General features: G+C 37.9%; 1 protein-coding gene across 2 annotated transcripts in view; it reads right to left on the bottom strand.

Moving 5' to 3' along the window:
* Positions 1 to 12,481, bottom strand: part of fbxo11a (F-box protein 11a) — a 35,423-nt gene extending 22,942 nt beyond the window's left edge. Inside the window, exons 1-2 of one of the 2 annotated variants that reach the window (XM_079635392.1) lie at positions 12,078 to 12,413; positions 5,198 to 5,340 (exon numbers count right to left, since the gene is read on the bottom strand). In XM_079635392.1, coding sequence (XP_079491518.1) covers positions 5,198 to 5,219 — 22 coding nt within the window. In that variant the 5' untranslated portion in view covers positions 5,220 to 5,340; positions 12,078 to 12,413. Of the gene's footprint in view, positions 1 to 5,197; positions 5,341 to 12,077 lie in introns of both variants that reach the window. The other variant, XM_079635391.1, reaches the window with a different exon arrangement.
* Between the last annotated feature and the right edge of the window lie 303 nt (positions 12,482 to 12,784).

Below are 12,784 nucleotides of genomic sequence, written 5' to 3'. Positions count from 1 at the left end.
TTATATCACTGACAACAGTAATCCGGCCAGGATATTGTCATTTAAAATATCTTGTGATTTTGTGTCAACAAAATAACAAACAAATAAATTTGCTTAAATAAAAAAATTAAAAAAAAATTGACAACCGGTATGCGTGCGTGTGCATTCACAGGTGGACGTCATATAAATCCCTGCAGTCTCCCCACTTGGCCAGACGCAGTTTAGACAAGAAATTAAACTTATTTGAACCTTACAATAAACGTCAATATTTAAAACGGTTTATTTAGACTTACATGATACTGTGTGTGTCATTTTTCATTTTAATTGTGCAACATTATCAGAACGCTGTGATCATGAGATCTTAATGAACAGCGTGCGCTGCTTTGCCAGAGGAATAATGGGAATAAACTTTATTTTTTAATATTTTAAATGTTTAATGTTTTTATTGTTTCAGCATGTTTATTAATCTCCCATATAGTCATTGCACGCTATAATCTTAAACCCCGATGATCGATGATGTGACTTGTTTAACATGATCAACCCAGTCATTTGTGTATTATCAACTCTGGAAGTATTTCTTAATTCAAAAAACGTAATTTGATCTAAGACTGGAGACTGCACAGGAAAGTAAAGTAGAGTGAGTGAAAGCAATCGGGACATTGCTTAATCTGTATCATCTTTACTCTTAATTTGGTGTCGTGCTACAGACCTAATTTAAATATTATGCAAAAACAGAAATCCGATCGGTTATCCAGATACAGAGGCTACTTAATATGAACAAATGTAAACGCACCGTGTCCTGATTGGCTAATGATCCGGATCATGGTGATCGCATGTTAATGCCAAGTGTAAACGCAGCCTCTGTCTCTCAAAATGGGTTGGACAAGGCAAGCGTCGAAACTACAGTCTCACGTTTAGCAGTCAAATCTTGCACAATCGGGCCAGAATTGCATCATAACTTGATCATTTTCACTTATCAGTTTAAACATTTAAGCTGAGAGAAGTCATGTCTTCGGGAGGGGGCGGATGTAAATACACAAGACAAAATACCGATAAGTGTTCTTGCACAACAGCACATGGCAAAATAATAGTTTTTACTCGATTGTACTATTTTGGTGATCGTTGGGAGCTGAAATCGAAACTCAATTAATTGCACAGCCCTAATTGGAAATTAAAGGGGTGGTAAAATGCCATTTTCACAAGATGTAAAATACATCTCTGATGTCCCCAGAGTGTGTGTGTGTGAAGTTTTAGCACAAAATACCCCACAGATATTTTTATATATCATTTTTGAGGGTTTGCAAAAACACACCGTTTTGTGCCTGGCCCTTTAAATGCAAATGAGCTGCTGCTCCCGGCACAGGGGGCGGAGCTTCAAGAGCTCATGTGTGTTAGCAGCTGCGATTACCTCACACACACACACTAAAATGACAGAAACTATTCTGTCTTTAATGTTAAAACGGACTCAGACAAAGATGGAGAGACTCCAGAAGAAGTGACAACATGTAGAAGCAACAGGACGTCTCTGAATGGTTAGTTGATGAATTTATGTTACTGATGTGGAGTTAACTATCTTCAATTAGCATATTCTGTCATGATAATCTATAAATCGCTCGTATAGGAACTGTTGTGAGATGCACAGAGAGACTTTCTATTGCGTGTGAAAAGATGGATGCTAAAGTTTGAGCTGACTCACAAATGTGCTCGACTACAACAACTCTTCCTCTTCTCAACATGGACTGCGTGTTCTGGGGCGGGGCTTATGTACATTTTAGGGTTGGTGATGTCACTAAAGGCTGATTTATACTTCTGCGTCGGGTGTACGCCGTAGTGTACGTCGTAGGCGACGCTGTCGTGAGCATTTATACTTCTGCGTTTATGTCTGCGTTGCTCTGCAGTTACATCGCCGAAACGCTAGTTGGTGGGGGCGGGTTTTAATGTTCCACTGTGTACAGATTCCTTGTGGCTGTTTTGATTTGGCTACTACAAGCAATGGCGACTGAAAGAGAGCGGATCATGTTGGAGCTGGAGCTTATCGAGTTGGAAAAACAGTACATTTTAGTGAAATTTCTGAGTTTACAGAACTTGTGAATTTAAAAATGCCGGGCGGTGCAGAAGAACACGCCGGAAACGCGTAGGAGGAAACGCAATGCTACCACGCCGACCAATCACAGATCTTGCGGTCCGCGTCGTCGCGACGTGTAGTTACATTTTTGAGGAGGTGTGCGCCAGGGTACGGCGAAGGGTACGCCGTATGGTACACGTCTATGCGTATGCTACGCCGTACCTACTGCGCGCACCCGACGCAGAAGTATAAATTGGCCTTAACCCGTGAGGAATGTCGTGTAGTTCCTACCAGCCGTTTGTTGTATTCCTTTTCTTTAAAAGCAAATATCTTCCTTTGCTTTGAACTTTGAGCGTTGTAACTTTGCAGATGTTGTTTATGATCAAACAGCAACATTACACACTAACTAAAGTTAGAAAAGTGAAATCATACTTTACCACCCCTTTAAATGTATTCCATCAAAAGAGAACAAGAGACATGAAACTCGTATTGTCGATTATGCAGTTTAGCAGTCAGTGTAAAAATACAGACTGAGGAATGTCACAAATTAATAAAACCATCAAGTATTAGTTAAGATATTCTTTGCCCCCAAGCGCTCGGCTGTTGTTTTATAATGTTGAAATGAAAGACGTTTACTGATCAGTGGAGCACAATAAGAGCTGGGAACAATCAAAGACAGTAAAACAGGGTTCATTTTGATATCATGTTGTCTTTAAACCCCCATAATAACTTTGTGAGCAAAGTGGATGAAGACTTGAGTGTATGTTGGACGGTCTTCACACTTTCTAAACGTCTTTAATTTCACAAAATGAGGTTTCTTCGAACTGAAAGTGAAACCAACTGCTGTTGTGAAGAAATTGAAAGCAAAACATTTTAGAGTAATCGAATCAAACGGATGATAACAAGACTAACAAGGGATTTCAAACCCATATCACAATGTCATGCAGTAAATAAGTCTCTAGACCACATCATGTCCTCTAATATGGCATTTAAAAGAGCTTCCTCAAATCATTAAGACAACAGACCGCTCAGAAACCAAAAACTGTCCAGCATCCGACACATGAAACATGAAGAGCTGCTAAAGCTGAAGACTCATGATTAAATTAAATATCTGTTGACAGACTATCATATTAATATTAAAGCAAAAATTAACCATGGACAATCTGATTGGCACATGTTTTCAGTAACAGTAATCAGTTGTGTGTGTCTACAACAAGAGAGCTAGTTACTGGATTTGCTTAAGTTTAAGGGTCATAAAAATCCAACCTTTTCACAGAAAAATCTAATCTTTTATTCTTAGTTATTGGCTGAACCTGTAAAAAAAAAAAAAGCTAGTTACCAGAACTCTAGCAACATTTTAAAGTCCCAACAAAGTGCCTTGAAATGCACAGCATTATTCAATGTGTTGATGTAATTTCCACTGAAACAGGAAGACAGGGCGGGACATATCAAGTAGCTCCTCCCCTTTTTTTAAATAGCCAATAGCGGTTAGTTTATATTACAACGGTAAAGCCACAGTTTCCTCCTAATCTCCAACCGTTTCTTCTCCTAATCTCCATATCACTTTAACATACAGCATTCAGTGCAGAATTCAAACGGATCCGATGTTTTCTGGTCTGAGCGACTCGATCACATGATCCGCTCTGTGTATCGTGTCTCTGGACCGGAGTGTGTCGTTCCCTATCCCCTATATAGTGCACTTTGTATGTACCATTCACAATATAGAAAATAGTAAATGTGTGAAGAGTGACTGATAGTGTAGGGGGCGGAGCTTCAGATTCTAGAGAGCATTTGATTGGACAGAAAATCTGATGAGAAGCTGAAGTGAAGTCATCAAAATCATTCATTCATACTGTCAGAAGTGAGAGACTAAGTGCTTATATCTTCTAAATGTGAATTGTGTCATTGTTTTGGAGCACACTAGCATATAGATAACAGTAAGGCTAAAAACTTCAAACTAAAAGCCAAAAAACTTCAAATTTGATTTCATAGGGACTTTAATCTATAGTAAAAAAAAAAAAAAAAAAAAAAAGGCATATTTCATTCACTGAAATCATGTTAATAGCCTATACCAACTTACAAAAAAATCTGTTTTACTTATTTAATACTGACAATCACCTTAAAAGCACAGGTGAAGTTCATGAATCAAAGTTCATAAAGTATTTTTTCCTGAAGCGGAGGTAAATACTAATATAAAAGGTGTGTGGTGTCAAACACCATCACGGTAACATACTCAACACTACAATACACATTAATTTAACAACATGAGACGTGTAACATAAAATCCTAATGAACATAACTGATAAGAAGAAACATTTATTTCAATGAAAGTGTGGCAAGTGCCTCATGGCTCATGCATGCACGATTTTATAACAGTATTAAAATATCAGGCTCTGCATTTAAGAGACGTTTTGTTCATTCATGATGATTTCCAAGTGAAAAGTAACAGTGAAATAGCACCCAAAACCTACAACAACCTCAGTGGCAAAGTCTGTTAGCACAGATTTGCATCACATCACCACATAATGCATTTCTAAATTTGCACTGTGGATTGCCAAGTTCAGTTTTCAGCTCTAAGTGCATTTAGACAATAAACATGCTGTTTAACGATCAGCTATTAGCAAACAAATCCAACAGCCACATTTGTAACTCAATACACTTAGATGAGCGTCGGGACAAAGGTTAAGCATTGAGGTACAAAGCGATTCACTCAAATTTAGCATCATTCTCATCAATAACACCAAGACAGTCTGACATCTCAAATCTGTAGCTAGCATATGTGTGCAGTGTGGTTCAGTAATACACACGACAGACACAACCCAAGAGAGCATCCGTACACCATGAGACAAGTGGAAATACTCAACAAATAATATGCATTGAAAGCCCAGGGTCAGGTAGAGACACTTAAAGCGATACTAATATTCACCACTAACATCTCAAGTGAAATTTACAGCGTGGTTAAAGACTCTCACAGGCATCACGGTGAAAGTCATAGTCATCCAAACGCCACATTTCAAATTAGCATCAATATTACCACAAGACTGCCGCCAAACACATGCTCAGCTGTAACACGACACGCTCTTTATTACACTAAGCATGTTGTGGGAGGATGTTATTAATAAAGCATTATAATCTGTAGTAAGTCTAGTTTACCTTCAGGTGAGTTGAATGCCATTCTGCACGGAGGATCATCCGTGAATGAGAATCCGGCAAACGCAGCGCGGTTGCTCTGGTTGCACCGGGGGCTCTCCAGGGCTACTAGTCCAGTAACCACTACAAACACGGTGTCCCACCAACTAGTTCAACACAACAGACAGCATGTTGTCTCCAAACAAAGATTATCCACACTCAGGTGTTCCATAATTATTTTTTTTAAACTGTGGAAATGTTATTATTGAATAAAAACGTCTGATATTAGGCAACTGACATTGAGCAGTGTCCCGCAGCATGCCAACACAGCATCTAAGAAGTATTTAAAACAGCATTTTTATCATTTATTTATCATTACCATGTCATTTGAAGACCTTAAATTAATTAAGAGACTACATGGATTATATTTACAAAGGGCCACAACATTTAAATATATTAAAGGTACACTATGTAACATTTAATGTTGAATATAGTGCTGTCAAATTAATTGCATATAACAAACATTTTTGTTTATATAATATTTGTGTGTATATATTATTATATTTATATTATATGTATGCATATATATGCATGCATGCATATACACATATGTGTGTGTTTGTTTGCAAAGGCCAGACCATCAAAATTGCATAAATGTAGTCTCTCAATTTATTTGCTTCTATATTTGAACACTTGATAATTATCTAATCAAAATAACAATATGTATTGCAGTGATAAAAAAGAATTGAATGTGTTTCTGATGCTGCATGAACATATCAATGCTGAGAAAGCAATCACGTCGCTAGCTTTAAATATGCAACTTCGCTGGCTAATGAATGCTTAAATGTGACAAATAGATGGTAACAATTAGGGCTGAACGATTAATTGCATTTGCGATAACATCGGGAAAACTATCGGTATGGATTTTTGCAGATAACGATTAAGGGTGTCACTGAAATTAAGTCACAATCTCGAACTTTGAATTAAAAAATGAAATCGTCGATGCTGCGACGCCCCCATGTCACGTTCGGTCGGCTTGTCAAGCGGAAAAAAACACGCTTGTTGAAGTGCTGCGAGTCAAGGGACTTGCTTTCACACAGGACGCAGAATTAAAGACGTGGCGCTGCGCGACGGATCTATCCGTTAAACCAACAACTGTTTGTTTGTTTTGTTGTGAACTTGAATGTCATCTTCTGTGAAGAAGACTCCAGTTACAAAAGAGAAACTAGATGGCAGGTTATTTTGCGCAAGTTTCCAATTGACTGAAGATATAAGTTATTGTTACATTATGTTCTTAATAAATGTTTTAAATTTGACAATGTAGTGTGGTACATTGCGAACAAAGGTCATGCAAGCCTGGTTTAAAATTGGCATAGCAACCTGTGCTTTAAAAAAAAGAAGTAAAAATCTAATCGAACCGTGACCTTAGAATCGAAAATGTAATCGAATCGAGGATTTGGAGAATCATGACATTCCTAATAACGATAGTTCCACCAATCAACTATCGGTACCGATATATCGGCAAAACCGATGAATCGGCCGACCTCTAATAAGAACCATAATCATCCGCACAGTCACGCAGAGCCGAAGCACAACCAAAACAATGATCTTCAGTAAAATGCATGCAGGTTTTTTTTTTTTTTTTACCGCGTAGAGGCCAAAAATTACATATTGTAGGACTAACTTTTAGCAACTTCACATAATCAGTGCTGAAAATGTGCAAAAAATTATGCACAGGACATGTGACTAGACAAAACATAAAATCTCACAAAAAGCTAGTCAGATTTTGGCCAATACAAATGCAAATTTGAATTCTACTAAAATATTTGTGTTGCTTTTAGCCGTTTAAGCAACATTTGATAATTTAAACCCATTCATCCAAAAACAGAAGGGAAAAAAGAGAAACCTAGTAAATCCCACTTAGCCTAACCCTACTGACTAAAAGAGCTTCTATCAAAGTCCCTTTTCTTGAGAAAGTCTCACGCTGGGAGTACGCCTGACAGCATGTTAAGCTTCACTGAATAGCGTTTAAACAATCTGTAATGTCTGAATCACAATACTGGATCGCCCCACCTTTCATTAATATTCTTTTCAGACTACAGCCACTAAGCTTCAAAGACATACATGACCCCCTACAGGACACGCATGAATAGATGTAGAATGGGGTTTAGATGTTATCAGCTCAAGCTATCTGACTGAATGAAGCTTGTGAGCTTCACTGGTTCATTACAGCAGTAGTTCATCAGCAAAGCAAGTATTATTACGAGTTTGTGTGGAAATTAACATTATTGATAAACATTTAGGAGATGCTTTTATACAAAGAGACTTATTGCATTGAAGTTATACATTTTATAAGTTCATGCATTCCCCTAGGAATCAACCCATGATCTTGCTAGCGCAATGCACAACACAAAAGATTACCACTGGGAAACAGAAGAAACATCTAACTGGTAGTTACCAAGCCCCTAGTGTGAACTTCATGCCCCCAATTTAAGCAAGAACTCACAAACTCCATTGCAAACCGTGCCGTCACAAAACACCACACACACTAAGTTACGGGTAACTCTGTCCAATTCAGGCCCATCCTGTTTTAAAGCTCTGCAGTTTGACCCAGTTTTCATTAGAAAGATACATTCCAGCTTATTTCCAAACATCCCCTTGCAGTGCCCCAGTGGAGCCGACCAAATAAAAATACCTTAACATGCCTTGTGAGAGTTCCTGTAGCATCAATACTATTATTTACAAACCCCACAGATGTGTCCGGGGCGAACTGCGGCACACCACCAATGCAATAAACACATCTGACAAAAAAACACACGTCCTGGAGTATTTCCACCACGGTACATTTAGTTTTCAAGGAAGTGTTCTGGAAGGTGAAGCACCTGCTATGAGAAGGCCTTCTGTTGATCATCTCAGTGTTTTGGATTATGGTGGTAAGATATGGGAATTATGGGACATTAGGACTGAGCTACATTATATCATGCCAACTGTTGCCACATTTTATAAGAGATTCTGCTAATGCGGAGGAAAAAACGTAGGACAAACTATGTCTGCAAATTTTTTTTTTTTTTAAATAAATATAGTTTGTGGTATTATTAGGGCTGGATATTGCCACAAATTTCACAATTTGTTTTGATTTCAATCCACAACCTTGAAATTAGTCAATTCTACTCAATTCAATATTGATTATTTTGTAGAGATAGGCTATATAAAGTACAAGGCAAATTTTCTCAAGGGAAAAAATCCCTCTCAAATGCTATAAACTATACAGGAAACCCTGTTGGTTCATCACTATAACGTTAGTGGTTAAAATAAACGCTTTATTTATTTACGCTTTATAGTAACACTTTATTTTAGTGTCCTTGTTACATGTACTTACCATAGCAATAACAGTAAATTATGCATAATTACATGCAACTATCCCTCAAAAACAAATCCTAACCCTATAGTAAGTACATGTTAATTATTATTACCCAGTACTTAAATATATAATTACACTAACAATGACAAAATAAAGTGTAACCAAATTAACTGTAGGGGTCAAACGGATCGTTGTTGATCCGTGATTCGTACAGACCAGGCCCCACGGTTCGGCACGCATGTGATCAATTGCAAGATTAACGTTTCACGCCTTTAATATTGTTTTAACTTTATTAGTTAGGCTAGTAGTTTTTGCTGTGGTATCAGAGTACTTAACTTTGCTTTTCACTTATTAAATAAAACTCACTTTGTTTATTAAATGGGAGGCACACCACAAATATCTGTTCATTCATCAACTGAACAAAATTCTTGTGATTTATTTGGGATTCTTGGGATATTGGATAATCAAAATGAGAATCGATTAAAATTGAGAAATCAATATTTTGTAGCGATTTTTTTATTTTTACAAAGCAATTATAAAATCGAAAAAGCTGCGAGTAAATGAAATATATGCGCTGTGTGTTTCAGAGAGAAGCACAGACTGTGTTCTTTACACACGAGCAGGTCATGATCCAGTGTTTTCAGTGTCCACATTTATCTATCCATCTGCTCTGAGTCTGCGTCACTTATAATGTGTATTTAAAAACACAACATGTGCCAAACATCTTCATTATATGTAATGAGAAGCGCATATAAATTGGCTGTAGCCATACTATATACAAGCAAGCAAATGAGCCCAGAATATGTATTTCACCATAAAGAAAACGCTTAACAATGCTTAATGCCTCAAGTTCTGTATATAGCTTTATAATGCATAGCAGAATAGCCTAGAATATGAACGCAACATGCATAGTTTTTCCTTTCCTCCATTAAAGAAAACGCTTAACATGCAATTTAGCGAGTTGTGTTCATAACTGCTTGCATGTATCTGCGGTATTTTGATCAACACGAGCCACACACTCTTTCATTATAACCAAAAAAGTGTAAACACAATGTAAATAAGAGATTCATTGTACAATTAAGACAGCTTTTTTATTATAATGGGAGTTTTTGAGAGTGTGCAGAATTCAGTGAGCTTGCGCTTTAGAGATTGACTGGTTTTAAACGGTGCTTTTGCTTTCTGTTTATAACCCATACACAATCTGAATACCAGTTTAGTTTTTAATGCTGCCAAGTACACTGCAAAGCTCCTGGATTGACAACCGTATTTACATGCACGACTGAAACGGAAATCGCGATGATTGGACAAGAAAAAAAATGAAGTACTTCATTCAACAGTTTTTGTCCTAAGTTCTGAAATTGGTACCAAGAAGACCCACACAATTTTACTGATATTAGTACAAACTACTGACATTTTAGTACTGTGACAACCCTACCAAGAGATATTATATAAAGTCACAATTAAATTGCAAATAGTTGGCACATTTTGTAAGAAGAATCTGCTAATGCAGAGGGAACACTTGACTAACTGGGAAAAAATAGGACAACTGTTTTGTATTGTATTCAATGACATTCTCATCTTCAAAATGTCGTTGCGCACCTCAACAACTGCATGAGGGAGGCCGTTTAAAGAAGTGTTCAATATGCAACACCTGTCTTACAACCTTGATTACAGAACATTCCCATAAGCTGACAGCAGCCATTCATTTACATACCCAGAGCTGCTCTAGGCCTATGCGCTGAAACCATCCTTCAATTTCAGTCTTCAGTCCCATGACAACACTCTAATTACAAGTTAAGATGTGGTTAGTACAAACAGATCTCGAGTTTGATTGCCTGAATCCCAAACAAGGTGTCCTGCTGTTAGATTTGCATAACAAATTACCAAACTATTACAGCTGCTGGACTGGGTGACCAAAAGGACTAGAGGTGCATCAGGGATTATTGGACAACCATTGAAAACATTTGGATGGTCAAACAACCATGGCACTTAGCTATCGAAGTCATATAACCATAAAAAATAACCCATCAATGACTATGTGTGCATATATGAAACGCACATGATCAACACAACACTGTTTATCAGAAAGGTTCATGACCCAACTGTCAACACCAGAGCCATGCCGGTCAAACAAAACTGTTAACTAGTCATCATTACAACTCATCGACAAGCCTATCAACCCCCAACAACAATAAACAAGTTAATGAGGGCATCAAGTTTACAACATCCAGCACAGCTGACAAATTAAACCAAGGGAAAAAGTAAACAGGAAGCACTTGCAAAAAAAGTAATAGCGTACCATGTTTTTGGGCATTTACTATGGTGCACTTGGATTGGAAGTATCATGTGTATACTATGGTAGTCTGCCACCGTACTTTTTTTGTAAGTGCATGGCACTCATAATTTACATACTTCAAAGAATACCATGGTACATCCATGACACTAGTTGAAAAATAAATTACCATGGTAAATACCCAAACCAAAACATAGCAGTAGTGTTGAACTTTGACATAGACCTTACAAATTGAGTACTGTAATGGAATCATTGTGCTTTGATGGTATAATATAAATATGTATACTATGGTGCACTTAATAAATACCATGATTTTACATGAAACTCAAAGAATACCCCTCTAATACCATGGAACGTCCACAAAATGTCTTGCTTACAAAAAGCCCCATAGATTGCCATTGTTTTTAGACATACTGTGGTAATTCAAAAGTTTCTTGGACACGTACCATGGTACAACCCTGGAAATCCATATTATACAAATGTCAGTACCATGGTAAATATCAAAGTACCATAGTATTATCATTTGACACACCACTGACACTGTAGGCATACCATGGTACTGCCACAGTACATCTTTGTAAAGGAAATTATTACCATGGTACGTACAAACACCATGGTGCATGGAAGTATATTATGGTACTGGAAGAAAACACATTCATGTACAACGGCATTTACATAGTAATTCAAAATACATAAACAATACCATAGTAAAAACATGGTATTACCATGGTACTTCTGGTTGTGTTAGGTGTATTCACTGCAAATGCAAGAATTAAGGAGTTTACGTTATAATCTAATAAATAATGGTGTGATAGTGGTATTTACTCAGGTTTGTGCTTTATTTTGTTGGCTTAGCTGTTATGCTGCTAACACCAGATGCTAACCATCACAGGGCTGTTGAACAACTGACCGCTGCCATTTCTCACAAATATATAATCGTCGGTGCCACCATTTAGATTAATGCCAGATTTTAAATCACGACTAGTTCATTCTGAAATGTACGTGGTCAAAATGTACACGTTAAATGGGGTTTATGGTAGACAGGAGAGCAAATCAAGCCCCGTTAAACAAAGCGCGGCCTGCGGGGGGATCAGAAGCCTCGGTGTTTCCTGACGAATGAACATTAACACAAATAACCTCAAAATACAACATCGCCACCCGAATGCTGCTGGAATCTACATAAGCCGTCTAAAAGAAGAGGGACTGGTGTGAATCAAGCCCAGCTTGGTGTTTGTTAGAGATATATTCACCCCTTTCTGCGTTGTTTCTGTCTGGCGGTACCGGGCGCGGCCTCGACACTCGCCGGGGTCTGCGGTTAGTCGCTCTGACGGAGTTCATTTGACGGGTTTCTGTTTAAAACACACACCGCTGCAGCCCTTTCCTCTGTATCCTTACACTGTGCTGCGCTCGGGAAATGTAAATAAAAGTCTAAAGTGCATTGCACTGAGAATCTGCTTGGTCTAGGCTCCGGAGAAAAGGCTTTACTGTCCAGGAGCTCCGGTCCGAGAGCTCCGATTTCGATTTTCAGTGGCAGGAGGAGCCATTTACACACACACTCACACTCACACACACTTACTTACACACACACTCACACACTCCCATAAACAACCACATGGTGCTGCACACCACCAATCACAGTACATTTTACCCTTACAAAAATTACCATGGTAATACCATAGTATTACCATAGTATACTATAGTAAATACCATGAAAATACAGGAAAATGGTAAGCATTCACTAGCATGGTGCCACTGCCAACCATGTGCCATTATAGCAATAACAATTTACACTGTGACTACACCATGACACTGAAGCCTGTATACCCCCCCAAAAAGTAGGCCTACATGTCCAAATAACACAGTAATCCAAAAAAACATAGTGCCATAGTTCGTTTTGTTATGGCAGAAACATGGTACAGGTGAGTACCAAGTAATGGACTGGTAAGGCATAGTACTT

This window comes from Phoxinus phoxinus, assembly GCF_949152265.1.
Source record: "Phoxinus phoxinus genome assembly, chromosome: 14".
Classification (NCBI taxonomy): domain Eukaryota; kingdom Metazoa; phylum Chordata; class Actinopteri; order Cypriniformes; family Leuciscidae; genus Phoxinus; species Phoxinus phoxinus.
Note: the sequence above shows the minus strand (reverse complement) of the source record. Positions and strands in the feature narration are given on the sequence as shown.